The 17,282-nt window shown below is 42.9% G+C and overlaps 1 protein-coding gene across 1 annotated transcript; it reads right to left on the bottom strand.

Annotated features, from left to right (window-relative positions):
* Positions 1-6,876: 6,876 nt before the first annotated feature.
* Positions 6,877-14,305, bottom strand: HENMT1 (HEN methyltransferase 1). Its single transcript, XM_080802254.1, has 6 exons — positions 14,192-14,305; positions 12,429-12,541; positions 11,668-11,802; positions 9,456-9,635; positions 8,601-8,775; positions 6,877-7,506 (listed from the first exon to the last, which is right to left on the bottom strand). The coding sequence occupies exons 1-6, from the start codon at positions 14,300-14,302 to the stop codon at positions 7,072-7,074; spliced, it is 1,149 nt and encodes a 382-aa protein (XP_080658380.1). The 5' UTR covers positions 14,303-14,305; the 3' UTR covers positions 6,877-7,071.
* Positions 14,306-17,282: the final 2,977 nt, after the last annotated feature.

Raw genomic sequence — 17,282 nt, 5'->3', positions numbered from 1 at the left:
AAGCTCGAACTCAATCACAAGAGGAAATTTGGAAAGAACGCAAATACATGGAGACTAAACAGCATCCTTCTAAAAAATGAATGGGTCAACCAGGAAATTAAAGAAGAATTGAAAAAATTCATGGAAACAAATGATAATGAAAACACACCAGTTCAAAATCTGTGGGACACAACAAAGGCAGTCCTGAGAGGAAAATATATAGCAGTGCAAGCCATTCTTAAGAAACAAGAAAGGTCTCAAATACACAACCTAACCCTACACCTCAAGGAGCTGGAGAGACAACAACAAAGAAAGCCTAAACCCAGCAGGAGAAGAGAAATCATAAAGATCAGAGCAGAAATCAATGAAATAGAAACTAAAAAAACAATAGAACAAATCAACAAAACTAGGAGCTGGTTCTTTGAAAGAATTAATAAGATTGACAGACCCCTGGTCAGACTTATCAAAAAGAAAAGAGAAAGGACCCAAATAAATAAAATCATGAATGAAAGAGGAGAGATCACAACCAACACCAAAGAAATACAAACAATTGTAAGAACATACTACGAGCAACTCTATGCCAACAAATTTGACAATCTGGAAGAAATGGATACATTTCTAGAGACATATAAACTACCATAACTGAACCAGGAAGAAATAGAAAACCTGAACAGACCCATAACCAGTAAGGAGATTGAAACAGTCATCAAAAATCTCCAAACAAACAAAAGTCCAGGACCAGACGGCTTCCCAGGGGAATTCTACCAAACGTTTAAAGAAGAATTAATTCCTATTCTCCTGAAACTGTTTCAAAAAATAGAAATGGAAGGAAAACTTCCAAACTCATTTATGAGGCCAGCATCACCTTGATCCCAAAACCAGACAAGAAGCCCACCAAAAAAGAGAATTAAAGACCCATGTCCTTGATGAACACAGATGTGAAAATTCTCACCAAAATACTGGCCAATAGGATCCAACAGTACATTAAAAGGATTATTCACCACGACCAAGTGGGATTTATTCCAGGGCTGCAAGGTTAGTTCAACATCCGCAAATCCATCAATGTGATACAATACATTAATAAAAGAAAGAATAAGAACCATATGATACTCTCAATAGATGCTGAAAAAGCATTTGACAAAGTGCAGCATCCCTTCCTGATTAAAACTCTTCAAAGTGTAGGGATAGAAGACACATACCTCAATATTATCAAAGCCATCTATGAAAAACCCACCGCAAATATCATTCTCAATGGAGAAAAACTGAAAGCTTTTCCACTAAGGTCGGGAACACGGCAAGGATGTCCGTTATCACCACTGCTGTTCAACATAGTATTAGAAGTCCTAGCCTCAGCAATCAGACAACAAAAAGAAATTAAAGGCATCCAAATTGGCAAAGAAGAAGTCAAACTATCACTCTTTGCAGATGATATGATACTATATGTGGAAAACCCAAAAGGCCCCACTCCAAAACTGCTAGAACTTATACAGGAATTCAGTACAGTGTCAGGATATAAAGTCAATGCACAGAAATCAGTCGCATTTCTTTACACTAACAACAAGACAGAAGAAAGAGAAATTGAGGAGTCAGTCCCATTTACAATCTCACCCAAAATCATAAGATACCTAGGAATAAATCTAACCAAAGAGGCAAAGAATCTGTACTCAGAAAACTATAAAGTCCTCATGAAAGAAATTGAGGAAGACACAAAGAAATGGAAAAAATATTCCATGCTCATGGATTGGAAGAACAAATATTGTGAAAATGTCTATTCTACCTAAAGCAATCTACACATTTAATGCAATCCCTATCAAAATCCCATCCACTTTTTTTTAAAGAAATAGAACAAATAATCCTAAAATTTATATGGAAGAAAAGACCTCGAATAGCCAAAGGAATATTGAAAAAGAAAGCCAAAGTTGGTGGCATCACAATTCTGGACTTCAAGCTCTATTACAAAGCTGTCATCGTCAAGACAGTATGGTACTGGCACAAAAGCAGACACATAGATCAATGGAACAGAATAGAGAGCCCAGAAATAGACCCTCAACTCTATGGTCAACTAATCTTTGACAAAGCAGGAAAGAATATCCAATGGAAAAAAGACAGCCTCTTCAACAAATGGTGCTGGGAAAATTGGACAGCCACATACAGAAAAAGGAAATTGGACTATTTCCTTACATCACACACGAAAATAGACTCAAAATGGATGAAGGACCTCAATGTGAGAAAGGAATCCATCAAAATCCTTGAGGAGAATGCAGGCAGCAACCTCTTTGACCTCAACCGCAGCAACTTCTTCCTAGGAACATCGCCAAAGGCAACAGAAGCAAGGGCAAAAATGAACTATTGGGAGTTCATCAAGATCAAAAGCTTTTGCACAGCAAAGGAAACAGTTAACAAAACCAAAAGACAACTGACAGAATGGGAGAAGATATTTGCAAATGACATATCAGATAAAGGGCTAGTATCCAAAATCTATAAAGAGCTTATCAAACTCAATACCCAAAGAACAAATAATCCAATCAAGAAATGGGCAGAGAAGGGCGCCTGGGTGGCTCAGTGGGTTAAGCCTCTGCCTTCGGCTCGGGTCATGATCCCAGGGTCCTGGATCGAGTCCCGCATCGAGCTCTCTGCTCAGCGGGGAGCCTGCTTCCCCCTCTCTCTCTCTGCCTGCCTCTCTGCCTACTTGTGATCTCTCTCTGTCAAATAAATAAATAAAATCTTTAAAAAAAAAAAAAGAAATGGGCAGAGGACATGAACAGACATTTCTGCAAAGAAGACATCCAGATGGCCAACAGACACATGAAAAAGTGCTCCACATCACTCGGCATCAGGGAAATACAAATCAAAACCACAATGAGATACCACCTCACACCAGTCAGAATGGCTAAAATTAACAAGTCAAGAAATGACAGATGCTGGCGAGGATGCGGAGAGAGGGGAACCCTCCTACACTGCTGGTGGGAATGCAAGCTGGTGCAACCACTCTGGAAAACAGTGTGGAGGTTCCTCAAAAAACTGAAAATAGAGCTACCCTATGACCCAGCAATTGCACTACTGGTTATATATCCTAAAGATACAAACGTGGTGCTCCGAAGGGGCATGCGCACCCGAATGTTTATAGCAGCAATGTCCACAATAGCCAAACTATGGAAAGAGCCTAGATATCCATCAACAGATGAATGGATAAAGAAGATGTGGTATATATACACAATGGAATACTATGCAGCCATCAAAAGACATGAAATCTTGCCATTTCAATGACGTGGATGGAACTAGAGGGTATTATGCTTAGCGTAATAAGTCAATCGGAGAAAGACAACTATCATATGATCTCTTTGATATGAGGAAGTGGAGATGCAATGTGGGGGGGCTTGGGGGGAGCTAGGAAAAGAAAAAATGAAAAGATGGTGTTGGGAGGGAGACAAACCATAAAAGACTCAATCTCAAAAAACAGACTGAGGGTTGCTGGGGGGAGGGGGGACGGGAGAGGGTGGTGGGGATATGGACATTGGGGAGGGTATGTGCTATGATGAGTGCTGTGAAATGTGTAAACCTAGTGATTCACAGACCTGTACCCCTGGGGATAAAAATACATTATATGTTTATTAAAAAAATTGTCAGTCATTTATGTAAAATAATTAGTATCAGAAAATAAATTGTAATCCACTGGAATTCTATGAGGAATGGTGGGCCGGGCTGCTCTATCAAGAAAGTATTGAATGAGGGGCAGAGAGTTTCACAAAGATGGTGTTGGGGGCAGGTCTAAGGAAAAAGCATAATAAAGATTATAAAGCTTACTTTAAGGTCTATATAGTTCTGAATTATCTTCATTTTTACAGTATTACTTTAACAGTGTTTGAAGATTATATAAGTGAGTTTACAGTTTTTAATTGGCAGGGCTGTTGTTCTTTTTGGGTTCTGGAGGGAGACTAGAGGTAAGGTAGAAACCACTTTCCTCATGAAGATTTCAAGCCCCTTAATAACAAGTTTTAGCCACAACTTTCAGCTTCTTCCTTATTCTGCTTCCTATTGCTCACCAGTCTCTGAAACCAAAGGCTTCTCCAACCAGTATTTAGCATGGTTTCTTTAACAGAAAGTTTGGTTTACCTAACATACATAATAATGGACACATACACAGGCAGGAGTTCCTCTATAGGAAAGCAAAGGAAAGCTTTTTTTTTTTTCTTTAAAGATTTTATTTATTTATTCGACAGAGAGAGATCACAAGCAGGCAGAGAGGCAGGCAGAGGGAGAAAGGAGGAAGCAGGCTCCCTGCTGAGCAGAGAGCCCGATGCGGGGCTCGATCCCAGGACACTGGGATCATGACCTGAGCCGAAGGCAGAGGCTTTAACCCTCTGAGCCACTCAGGCGCCCCGAAAGGGAAGCTTCTTAAGGACTTTTAAACATTTCCCCCAGAAAGGGCAGCCTACATGGAGGAAAAAAACATATTGATAACAAAGCAGGATTCAAAATTTTAAAATTCCCTCATGTCCCCTTTCACAGGTAGCTGCTGGAAAATAGAGTAAGGATGAAGGGGAGGTGGCCATCCAGCACTGCCCTCTGGGGGATGGGTTTTACTTGAATTGGGGAATGCACTGGGAGGTGAAGTAAAGGGAGAGCAGCTAGCAGTCTGAACAGTGACTGGGGTCCCTGGGTGACTCAGTGTGTGAACTGGCTGCCTTTAGCTCAGGTCATGATCCCACAGTCCTGGGATTAAGCCCCATGTCAGGCTCCCTTGCTCAGTGAGGAGCCTGCTTCTCCATCTCCTCTCCCCCCTTTACTTTCATTATCTCTGAAAATAGTTTAAAATTTGAGATACTGAGAACATAAGCTGGGGGGGGTTGTGCAGAGAGCAAGAGCCTGATACAGGACTCCATTTCAAGACCCTGGGATCATGACCTGAGCCAAAGGCAGACGTTTAACACACTGAGCCACACAGGTGCCCCTCAAAAAGAGTGGCTGGAGAGAACTAGTCTATTTTAGCAGGTCCCTACACTGCGATACCTGAAACCTGGCTAGAACTTTACACTTTTTGTATATGAAGCAAAGATACTCTTAAGTAGCAACCCTACTTTGTAAAGATTTCATCAGATACAGATGTCAGCATAAGCAGGGGGAGAGGCAGGCAAAGCAGCCTCCCCGCTGAGCAAGGAGACTGATGGCAGACTCAATGGATCCCAGGACCCTAGAACCATGACCTGAGCTGAAGGCAGACACTTAACCAACAGCCACCCAAGCGCCCCTAGGGTTGCCACTTGTCTTAATCAGGTATTGGATGGTTTAGTCTCAACCTTGAAGGACTGTTCTTCACTTTCTAGACCTGCAACATGCCTTGCTATGAGGACTGGCTGCCTGGGTAAGGACACGCCCATATCTAACATTCTTCTAAGATTAACACGGCAGCCTTATAGGGAACATTACTCTGGGCCAGGCGGTCTCAGTGCTTTAACTCTATGCAGTTACTGTCCCCAGGATACACACAAGTGAGCTAAAACTTCCCCTAATAAACCCAACTTTGACTGGGTTTACAACAAAATGACAGAAAGTCTAATTGCTTTTGTCCTTTTAGAAGATCTACATTTCCATGCTGCTAAAGGGTTAATAATTATACATAGCTTTTTGAAACTGCAAAATATGGACAAAACAGCTGCCTTTAGTCTGTATTTTAGTGGAACACATATCCACCTTATCTCTGGTCACTTTTCCACCTCAATTTCTAGAGCTCAGTAGTTGGCTCTCTACAAGAACACCTGACACCAGGTTTAGACATTAATGAATCTTTCCATGCCTGCATCAAAATGAGAAGGTGAGGACAAATATCAAGGATGTAGGTACTGATATTGCAGAGACAGGGGAATAAGAGTAGCTCCATCACCCACAACTATCATTTTTAAAAGGTTCTCAGGAAGGAAGAAGCGTGAACAAAGTAATCGATTAGCCTGGAGGACAACAGGACAAAGTGCTGGCCTAAGCTTGAAACCTAGGCTCTAACATATGAAAAGGAAGCCATATGCAGTAGAAGTCATGCAGATGCCTAGACAGACAGACAGGGGCCTTTTGTTGGGGTGGGGGGGAGTATACCAAGAGTACGTCTACAGGTTCTATGTATTCAAGAGGGAAAAATAAGTCTAGAAAGGTGGGGGGTGGAGGGACTATGAAGAGCTGATTAACATGCGGTTTTATGATCAGACTCTATTCTTAAGTCCCTTCTTTCCCTGCCCCCCTCTTCAAATCCACTTTCTACTTATTAACACTTCAAAGAATCAAGCTGATAACTATGGCCCCAAGAGGCCTTTCCTAGGCACCCACACTCCACAACCAGCTGGCCCCTGGTCAGTGAGGATATGCCACTCGTGGCAGAATGGCAAGTGGCCAAAGGTCCTTTGCTCCAGGTTCCTTCCCAGAGAACAGAAGACGAACTGAGAGCACACACCAGCCCAGAATAAGAAACTATAGCTCCCAGCTTTCCTGAGTGGTAAGGTGATCCTTCTATCTGCTCAACAAGGAGAAGAGTGGTATAGAACCAACCTTACCAGAAAGCCAGCACATGGCCTGTCCCTTTCTTTGCTCTCTCCGTGGAATAGGACTTGGAATATTCAAGTGGTAACAAAAACTCCTCCCTGAGGTACATCACAACAGGAAGGCAGATGAATAGGTCCTTTTGGTGGTAGAGCCTGGTTAGCTAACCTCTACACTCAGGTCTGTGATTTAAACCAGTTTTCCCCCCAAAGTGAAGCTCTAACTCTCCACTTCTCTGACCACCCTGGTTCTACCCAGTAAACTACCAGGGAGGAGGCTGCTCTTATCTTCAAACACTTCCTGTAGGATGTTTTAGGCAAGTATTACAGTACAGGTTAGAATTTAGTCCAAAGGAAGTATACAGAATCCTATGAATTTAAAACTATTTATTCCCTGGGGAAGGGTTTTATTTGATAATCCAATTTGCTTTAAAAAAAATTTTTTTAAAGTCACATTCAACATGGGTCTAACAAACATGAACAAGCACATTTTGGGCCCTCCACCGCCCTACAAAAAGCCTATGAAAAAACACACGGTTAGAGAAAATTGCAAACTAGGCTGCCTCACTTAGGACTCCAGCGCAGGGCTGACTAAATGCTCATCGAAGAGGCGCTGTGTGCGGTAGTCAACCAACTCCACCTGCACGGCGGTCTGATCTCCGTTCAGCCGCAGTCCCTCTGCGAGCACCGTGCGCAGCTTCTCCGTGCTGCCCGCCACCAAGTGGTTCACCTTTGGGTAAGCGAGGAGCCTTTCCAGCGGCACGTAGAACTTCTCTCCCACACTGTATGGCTTGGGGGACTGCTCTATTTCGGCCCTTTGAGCTTCTGTTAACCCGTGCTGCGGGGTGCAGCTGCCGAGCGGTACCTCCCGGTCGCCCTCCTTTCTCCTTGGACCCCGAAGAAACTGGCTTTTCATTAAGTCGATGGCTTTCACCGCCTCAATACTCAGAGTAAACCGGAAGTATCTGCTTTGCTGTAAACTCGGGTATGAGGTGGTATAAACCTGAAGGAAAAATTACCAAGAAGTTTCATTTCCTTAGGAACTTGTTACCACATTATGAACTGGGTGTTAACTACACACATGTATCAAATCCTCCTAGCCACGCATGCCACGGTATCACGGGAATCAAACCAGAGGCACAGACATTAACTATCTGAGCTGCTTCAAAAATTCTAATGATCGGGTTGCCTGGGTGGCTCAGTGGGTTGAAGCCTCTGCCTTCGTCTTGGGTCATGATCCCAGGGTTCTGGGGTGGAGCCCCGCATCAGGCTCTCTGCTCAGCAGGGAGCCTGCCTCCCCCTCTCTCTCTGCCTGCCTCTGCCTACTTGTGATCTCTGTCTGCCAAATAAATTAAAAAAAAAAAAAATTAGAAAAAGAAATTCTGGGCGCCTGGGTGGCTCAGTGGGTTAAAGCCTCTGCCTTTGGCTCAGGTCATGATCCCAGGGTCCTGGGATCGAGCCCCGCATAGGGCTCTCTGCTCAGCAGGGAGCCTGTTTCCTCCTCTCTCTCTCTCTGCCTGTCTCTCTGCCTACTTGTGATCTCTGTCTGTCCAATAAATAACTAAAAAAAAAAATTAAAAAAATTAAAAAAAAAAAGAAAAAGAAATTCTAGTGATCGAAGTCTCCCAAAGCCAGCTTTCCACCAACTCACACCAACCCAATGTTCCTTTTCTTGATATTAGAGGGAAATGGGTAAAAAGATTCTTAGGAGGGCAATGTGCTTATTCTTCAACATATCTCCTGAAACCAAAAGGGCCTGAGAAGCTTGGAGGTTCAGGTGTTATACTCATTTCCTGGGCCATGCCGTGGAGGAGTGCTGCTGATCCTAATGGATTACTAGGGGGCCGGGGGTGGTGTTGCTGGCATATCAGCTTGAAAACTTTCCAGGACTCCTGCTCTTTCCCTGTAATGTGCTTTGAGACATGGCAAGAGGCCGGGCGGTCTCTAGGGCGAAGTAGACCAACCCTGAAGGCAGTTGTGGGCATGAAGGATTCTAAGCACATTTACATTTATCTCTACAGTGGGGACCCTTACAAAGTTCACCATCCTAATCCATGTGCTTCTTAACCTGGCCGCTACCTCCCAAAGAAAACTCACAACTTCATAAACGTGTTCCTCTGGCTCTGAAATGCTCGATTCAGTTGGCTTTACTCTGTTTTTCTGGAAGACCCCAATTTGGGTACAGTATCCAACATGCTCAGCTCCTGCTGGTGGATCCCCCACACCAGAAAACTCTACAGAGTAATGGTAGAGCTTTGCCACATCCAAAGCCCTGAAATCAAAAGAAATGCATTTCTGAAAGGTATGGTTAGATTAAAAATCACCAGTAGATAGAAAAATACAATGAGCTAAAATACTTCCCAAGTTGCAAATTTTTACAGCAACATATAATGTCACAGGGTTTGCTTACTTCTGAGGGGGCTTTAGGGTCCTGAGTCTATTTCCACGTAATCACAAAAATATGGAGAAAGGGAGAGTTAAGGAGCAGGGTGTAGGCATGAAAAAGGAGACTAAATGGCTACAATCTCAACTCAAATTTGGGTTTGCAGTCATGCCAGAAACATGACCATCTGTCCATCTGTCAAGGCCCTGGCAGGGAACACTTGGGCAGGGCATGGGGGCTCACCCTCACTGCCGTACAACCCCCTCCCTATTTTGTTTCCCCATCTCTACACCAACACTCCTCCTCCTCATGCCTTCGTATCAGAAGTCACCTGGTACCCCAGGCTTTGTGTGGCTGCCTGAGACCTAAGAAATCGAAAACTTCCATTTATTTTGCCCAAATAACATGGTCCTTTTTATATGTCAAGCTGAATTTTGGGAATTTTTATTAGGATAATAAAACTTTCATAATGTGTGTATCAAGACTGACTTTATAGCATTTTAAACTCCTGTGGGGTAATCTTCCCCCCCAACCCCTTAACACAAAATTCATAACATTTATGAACTCACCACATCTGAAACTGCTTTCTGTTCCACTCAAATCTGTGATCTGGATCTCTAAAGGTTGATGCTGGAAACAGGGGATTGAATTCAGAGTTTGGTGTGCTGATGACAACCATACCCGGAGAAAAGTACCCAAACACGACCTCAGGAAACTTGGCCAGATCTTCAGAATCTAAGTGTTCTATCCTGAAATGGTCAATGGGAAAGACAATGCAATTATTTTCCGAGCTGATTTAGCAAAAACAATTTCTATCTCTACATTTATCCCATCAGAATTTATGTAACAGTATTTATAGGACCTGAAACCAACTATTCCTATATCCTCACCCTGCCCTTGGACCACGTCGCCCCCTCTTTCAGGACTCTGGACCTCACTGTCAGTAACCAGAAGTATAAGCATTAAGTGTAAGCATCCCAGGAGGCCTGCAGTGCTAGGAGACCAGAATACATGCCTCACAAAAGCTGTGGGTTTCAACATCAGATCCCAGCAGATTCTCACCCACACCCAAGGACCAGATCAACTGTCCCAGTACAGGCAGCCACTAGACCCAGGGAGCCATTTCTATCCTGATGCTGTATGTTAATCTAACCCACTTCTATCTTTGCCTTAAAGAGGAACAGGAGAGGCAATTTGACACTGAGTGTATGCCTGAAAAATGTTAAGTTTCCAAAGACAACAAACTGATGTGATTTTTAGGGCAAATATGCCCATATATCTCCCCATAACCACTCGGCAGGATGGTGCTGGGAAGGAAACAACCATTCAGACCAGTAAGAGAAGACACATAGGTAAATAACTGAAACTCAAGTCTTCAATTTGGCTTCTTTGCAATATCAATGCAAATACTACACATCAAAATGTGTAGTTAGAGCTACAATGCACTTAGTGAAATTTATTGCTTTAAATTCACATGTTAGAAGACAAAAAAAATAGTCAATGCATAAAAGTGTTAAGACAATGGAAGAAATAGAGCAAAACTCTGAACCAGAAAATCATATGACCCAATAATCCCACTCCCGGGGTGAAATGAAAACTTGTGTTCATGCAAAACCTGTTCTGTGAATGGTATCTGGTCTCCATACTGGAAACCCAAATACCCTTAAGTGCTTGAAAAGGTGGTATATCACGAAAGGAATACTCAGGAATAAGGAAAAAACTGCCAAGAAATTAGATAAATCTCAAAAGACATTCACTGGGGAAAAAAAGTTTCAAGAAGTTACATACTATATGATTACTATACTGTTTCTAAAATCTATGCTGCAAAATGGGTGAGTGCTTGCCAGGGGTGAGGAAAAGGTATGGCCACAAAGGGACAGCCTGAGTTGTTTGGGTAATGGAACTGTTCTGTGCCTTGACTGTAAGTTACACTAAACTACATGTGTTAAAATCCACAGAAATATACCTCTGCTCAAATATATTTTTAAAGATTTTTATTTGTCAGAGAGAGCACATGAGCACAAGCAGGGGGAGCTTCAGGCAGGGGGAGAAGCAGAGGGAGAAGAAGGCAGAGGGAGAAGCAGGCTCCCCACTGAGCAAGCCAGAGCAAGAAGTCCAAAGCGGGATTCAATCCCAAGACTCTGGGTTTATGACCTGAGTCGAAAGCGGACGCTTAACTGAGCCACCCAGGTGTCCCCACTCAAAAATATTTTACTGTGTTTAAAAATTAAGTAAGGGAGCCTGCTCAGGGGACAGTCTGCTTCTTCCTCTCCCTCTGCCCCTCCCCCTGACTCATGCTTTCTTCCTAGCACTCTTGCACTCTTGATCTCAAAATCCTTTAAAAAATGAGGAAAATGTGAATAGGTGAACCTGGATAAAAGGTATTCCTGGTACTATTTTTGCAGCTCCTCCATCTGTAAATCTGAAAATAAAGCCAATCCTGTCAAGTAATCTGCTTTACAAATAAACTTGAAGATTACAATTTAAATCTTGTTAGGATACCAAATTTACTGAGAATTCTGATTTCCTTTTTTTTTTTTTTAAGATTTTATTTATTTATTTGACAGAGAGAGAGAGATCACAAGTAGGCAGAAAAGCAGAGAGAGAGAGGGGGGAAGCAGGTTCCCTGCTGAGCAGAGAGCCCCACGCGGGGCTCCATCCCAGGACCCTGGGATCATGACCTGAGCCAAAGGCAGTGGCTTAGCCCACTGAGCCACCTAGGCGCCCGGAGAATTCTGATTTCTAATAAACTTATACAGTAAGAATAGGTTTAATACTTACAATTCAATACACGTTATCAAGTCAAATCCACACAAACGGGAGTCTTTTTGTACAGCAGAACCACGATACAAAGTTATAGTCAAATCTAGTTCCCGAGGAATGATGTAACTCCCCACTCCTGGAGACAACCTACCCCTGTAAAAACAGAAGGGATATTAACACTGTAATCTTTCAGAATCTCATCAGCAGTAGAATTCTGATTATCTGATCCTCTGATCATTATCTACCGAAATGAATTTTCCAAGACTTGAGGTAGTAAAAAGGAAGTCATAGGGTTAACTTCCTCATAGATTACTGGCCAATAAGAACAGAACTGAATAGTGCTGATGCTCATGCCATTTAACACTTTTGGTCTTCCAGCTCCCTGTGGATCAGTGATTAACTTTCTCTAGAAGAAAAATGTCCTGAAAAAATCTGCAGTCAATATATATAGGAGACTGGGGAGCTGCTCAGACTTAAATTGAAAGAGGTCTGGGGCAATGTCAATCCTCTAATTGAGTTCTCCTGGTGTCCAGCATTAAGATTTTGCCATTTGAAAACTGAATCTACAATGTTTTGTCTACTATAATTTCTTGACAGGCTTTACTTTCTACATTGGCAGGAAAAACTACCGTATCATTCACGATGTTATGGCACAGTCAATCGGTGACCTTGAGGCTCTCAGGGCTAATCTTTCAAAATAAGCTGTATAAAACTGACACTTCCTCATAGTGCCACTCGTTTTAGATTAATGCACCATACTTTCAGAAACTTGGTATTACCCTCCCCATTCAAAGGGTTTGGCAGCAATATCTACTCCAACAAGATACTGAACGCAGCGGTGGTATTTCAGCATCCATAGAAGTGTGGCATCCCCGAAGCCCAAGTCTGCAATCTACAGATGAAACAGAGCATTGGAGATATTATTGCCAGAAGTCAAATAGGACCAAAAACTTTAGAGTAAGTGGTTATCAGAATTAACCATATAATTATGTCAAGATCTTTTTGGTAGAAAAAGGTACACAAAAAGGAAGTTAACCTGAAACGTTAAGGGACGAGTGGGCAGGGAATACACTGTGTTAGTGTTTGGACTGTAACGACTTCAGATGAGTACCAGGCACCCAGAACACCCCACATGGTAGGCAGTTACCCTATAAAACACAACTTTGAACGTCTCTGAGCAGCTTCTAACTTAAGTGCCTGGTCTTGACCATTGTTTTAGGGATTTATGTTCAGTGTTAAACTAATCCCCTTAATGCACCATTTGTATGTATTCTTAAATGGATTTCTTAATTATGCACTAAGGTCTTCATTAATCACTAAACACTCTCACCTAAATTTCTGATTCCACCTTAGGAAATTAATACTTATAAAGTTTAATGGCACCCAATCCCCAAATATCCCAAATCAGCTTCTAGGGTAGCTGACTGGCTCTAATCCAGCCTTAAGGGGGCAGCTGCCTTTAGCCTTAAGGGGGTATTTTTGGATACTCAGACATGAAAGATACCATATTATCTTAAGATGCACAGTGTGTTAATTCTGGAACAGACTAAAGTTTACCTCAAAATTCATTCTATCAGAAAACCAATTACAGCATTTACTAAGCTGCTTCCAAAAAAATAAAAATTCCCTTCTGGAAAATGGGATTATAATTATACCTTAGCAATAGGCCCATTCAACCTATATTCAATCCAGTTTTTCCTCAGATGTGTTTCATTTTTTACCTTTAATATTTTAGGTAAACCTCACAATTTACCACAATATTGCACCCTTAGCCATAAGCAGTTACCTTTCTGAAGCTGGCACATTTATGGACAGTGGGAGAAGGGTTACATGGCATTAAAAAAAACAAAAAACAAAAAACAAAAAAAACCTAGTCTAGGAGTGCCTGGGGGGCTCCATTGTTTAAGAGTCTGTCTTCAGCTCAGGTCATGATCCCAGGACAGAGCCCCACATCGGGTTCCCTGGTCAGCCAGGAGTCTGCTTCTCCCTTTGCCTCTCCCCTCAGGCCTGTGCGCTCTCATTCTCTAAAATCTTTTTTAAAAACCTAGTCCAAAAGCAAACTACAGCCTTAGGGAGCTTTAAACTGCTTTTTACATAGTACACTCAATCTCTTGTTAACCTAAATTTAGCTCAAGCTTCTCCTTCCCACAGACCCCTGAACTTTACCCTGCCCTCTCTGAAGACAGAAGTAACTGTATTTACAGGATAGACTTAGGTTAATATGTTATACTGTCCAATCATACCACCCTTTTCTCCCACTCCCCCACAAATCAGTTCTATTTACTCTAGAGAAAAATGTTTCTTTTCCCCCAACTACTGATGCATGCAGATCTTATGGTCAGTGTTCTCCCTATTGCATTAATCCCCTTCCTTCCTTGCAACACATCTTCAGATGAGATCCGGAGCATTCAGGGTGGTATGGCTGTAGACTGCAACACATCTTCATAGTTTCTGCTGACCTGCCAAATCCTTAAGTTTTTCTTGTATTTTGACTATAAGGTGATAAGACAGTCTTCTAAGTGTCTGAAAAGAAAATACCTACCTTCTTGTGTCCATGTTGATTCACTAAGTTTTTAACAAAGTAGTATCTCTGTTCATACACTGGTGGTTTGAACTCAATCACTTTCTTGCTGAGAGCTTCACAATGATCCATACTGTTGCCCTGAAACAGAAGGGAGGTGTTCTAAATCATGCGCAGCTTCAGAAATTAAGGAAAAACCAGACTCATTTCCCAGTTACTTGGTACAATACATTGGCCTTTCAACCTGTCCAAAAATCACTCAGTGGTACTGCATTTCCTCCATGGTTCATCTAAGCCTCCAGTCTTATCTTTTATTAAGTGATAATATTGCTTTAAGCTTCTGAGGGCTTATTAGAGTCAGCTGGAGGGAAAACTAATGCTTTTAACAATTCTAAGTCTCCTAGCCACAAGGGACCTTTAATGAACTGCCAAAGCCTGGAATACAGGTAGGCTGGAGACAGACTTGTTGATCAAACTAAAGAAAGGCTCCTGTGTAAATGGTCTTCTGATTAGGCCTTGACCTAGACACCATCCTGTCTTGGGCCTGCTTAGGCCAGTTTCTCGCAAGAATCCCACCAAGTCAGCTTAGAGAATTCCCCACCCTTAATCTCACAGTCTGATCAAATTCCTTACCACCACCCCTTAATAATCCGATCCCCCGGAACTGCCCTATCAAGAATCCTGTTAAATGCTGCTTAATACCCAAAACTCTGGTGGTCTCTCTTCTACGAGCTCAGCCCCTCTGCTGATGCTGTAAGCCATCTGCTGATGGCTACAAAGCCCCGGCAGCTGAAAATGGGAGTTTTCACCATCTCTCCTCTATTGCAGTGCTCTTGTTGCTGTAGTCCTGAATAAAGACTTTCAATTAAGTCTTACTAAGGCATTTTTCAAGTATTCAGTAACCACATGTGGCATGTGGCTACCTATTGGACAGCACAGACTCCAAAAGTTATTCTCAGTGATTCTCTTTTCCTGGAGATTTCCTAGAAATGCAGACTCTTAGGCCTCACCCCACACCTCCTCAATCACCATCTTCAGTGAACAAGATCTTTGGTGGATCCAAAAGCACATTATCACTTAAAGAGTATTTTTAAAGGAGATTTTGCTACTTAAAATAACTGATACTCTTTTCACTTCATATACACCAAATGTGGAATTTTACCTTATGTATATCCTTGTTCGATTTCATCCAACACCCCAAGAAATGCTAGGAGCTAAATTTGATGGGATTTTACTTTTAACTACCTCACAATCCATCTCAGGGATACCTCTTGAGAGCCATACAAACAGGTTTAGGAGCAGCATTACCTGTTTGTTTTCTTCAGTTTTGTTAAAACAAGAAAACAATGTATCCTTCAAGCTCTATGAACCAGCAATGGCTCAGTTGTAATTACAAAACAGCGGTTTTGTAAAGGAGCCTGAGCACAAGAGGCGCCTAGATCAACCAGGGACAGAGCAAATTTCCTCCCCTCTTTACATGTTACCATTTAATTGACTGAATTTTCTTAATAAGTATGGCTTCAGACAAACAAGCTCAGAAAGCCCAAATCACCTTTCATCAGGACAAACGCAACTAAATGCAGTAACAACTCTTCTTCCCTTTTCCCTGTTAGATTCGGTACAATCTGAACAATCCTATGAATTAATGACTATTTCTTAAAAGCCCTCGTTTATTATCCGCTTCATCAACCTTTAATCAGGCTCCACCATTTAAGTCACGACCCTGAGATCAAGAATCTCATGCTCTACCCCATGAGACAGCAGGCACCTCCAAATTGCTTTCAATCATTTTCTCACACATGATCAACAAATGAAATTTCAGGGAGAAAAAATTGCCCGAAGTAACTGAGAAGCTAAAAACACTTCCAAAATCCAATTCACTGATGGACTTGAATTTCAATTTTTGTTCTCAGCCTAAAATGCAAGCAACATGTCAATTACCGACCTTTGAGTTACTAAGTCCTATCTCACCCCGCTCCCCCAAGTGACGTAATGTCAGAGTCCTCGAGTCCTCCCAGAGCATGAATACCCTGACCCCCACGTCTTACCTCCAGAGGGGCGCACCAGCGGGAAAGCAAAGCGCTGCGAACTCCAGCTGCCCGCCCGTAGCCGCCGCTGTATTTAACTTCAGGCCCCGCCCCTGAGCCGGCGCCGCCTCACAGCGTGAAGTTACCCGCCCGCGGCTGCACCTGCAGCGCCCACATCTGTGCCGCCGGCGCTCCCGCCGCAGTCTTCGCCTGCGGCCCGAGGCGTCGCTCGCGGGCAGACGCCCAGCCCTGTGCCTCCGGGCTGCTAGGCGTCGGTTTTGCGTCTCTTAACGGCCGCGGTGGCGCATGCCCCGAAGCCATTTTCGAGGAGTCCCTCTGAACCTTGGAGGAGACCGCTGTCCCCGCCGCGTCCCCCACCGGCGCGTGGCTGCGACCAGGCCCAGCCAGGCCCGCTGAGAGTCGAGACTGTTGGATCAAGGCGGCGCCGCGCCAGGCCTAACTGGCCTCCCCCAACACCCCCACCCCAACATCTTTCTTTATACTGAAGATGGTATTTAGAGTGGTGGCTTGGGCTTCCTCTGGGATTTACTCATTCTTCCCAAGTATCTTCTCTGTTACATGAGGTATACATGTTAATAAACTCTGTTGTTCTCTTGTTAATAGGTCTTTTAATACAGGGGTCCCAGCCAAAAACTCAGAAGGTAGAGAGAAAATAATTTTTCTCCTCTTCAGGATGATTCCATTTATATGAGGTACCTAAAGTAGTCAAATTCACGGAGACAAAGTAGAATGGTGGTTGCCAGGGAGGGGCTTGGGGTGGAGGGAAGGAATTGAGTGTTGATGGCTAATGAGTACAGAGCTCAGTTTGGGATGATGGAAGAGGGCCATAGATAAACGGTGGTGATGGTTGCACGACAGTGTGAACGTACTTGATGCCACTGAACTACACACTTAAAATGGGAAGTTTTAGCACAACATACAGACTTGTTGAATCAGTATCTTATACACACACCTGGAAAAAAACTTAAGTGTTATGTATATTTTACCACAATTTAAAAATATTTAAAGAGATTTTTAGGAGTTAATAAATGGGGGCACCTAGCTGTCTCAGTTCGTTAACCATC

This window comes from Martes martes, assembly GCF_963455335.1.
Source record: "Martes martes genome assembly, chromosome: 4".
In the NCBI taxonomy this organism is placed as follows: domain Eukaryota; kingdom Metazoa; phylum Chordata; class Mammalia; order Carnivora; family Mustelidae; genus Martes; species Martes martes.
Note: the sequence above shows the minus strand (reverse complement) of the source record. Positions and strands in the feature narration are given on the sequence as shown.

What these genes read in the sequence shown, in the direction of transcription:
- HENMT1 (XM_080802254.1), bottom strand. Translation starts at nt 14,302, where the DNA reads ATGGATCATTGTGAAGCTCTCAGCAAGAAAGTGATTGAGTTCAAACCA. An exon ending in ATCAACATGGACACAAGAAG is followed by an intron (nt 12,542 to 14,191) that starts GTAGGTATTTTC and finishes TTTCATCTGTAG; the next exon opens with ATTGCAGACTTGGGCTTCGG. An exon ending in AAACCCTTTGAATGGGGAGG is followed by an intron (nt 11,803 to 12,428) that starts GTAATACCAAGT and finishes CTGTTTTTACAG; the next exon opens with GGGTAGGTTGTCTCCAGGAG.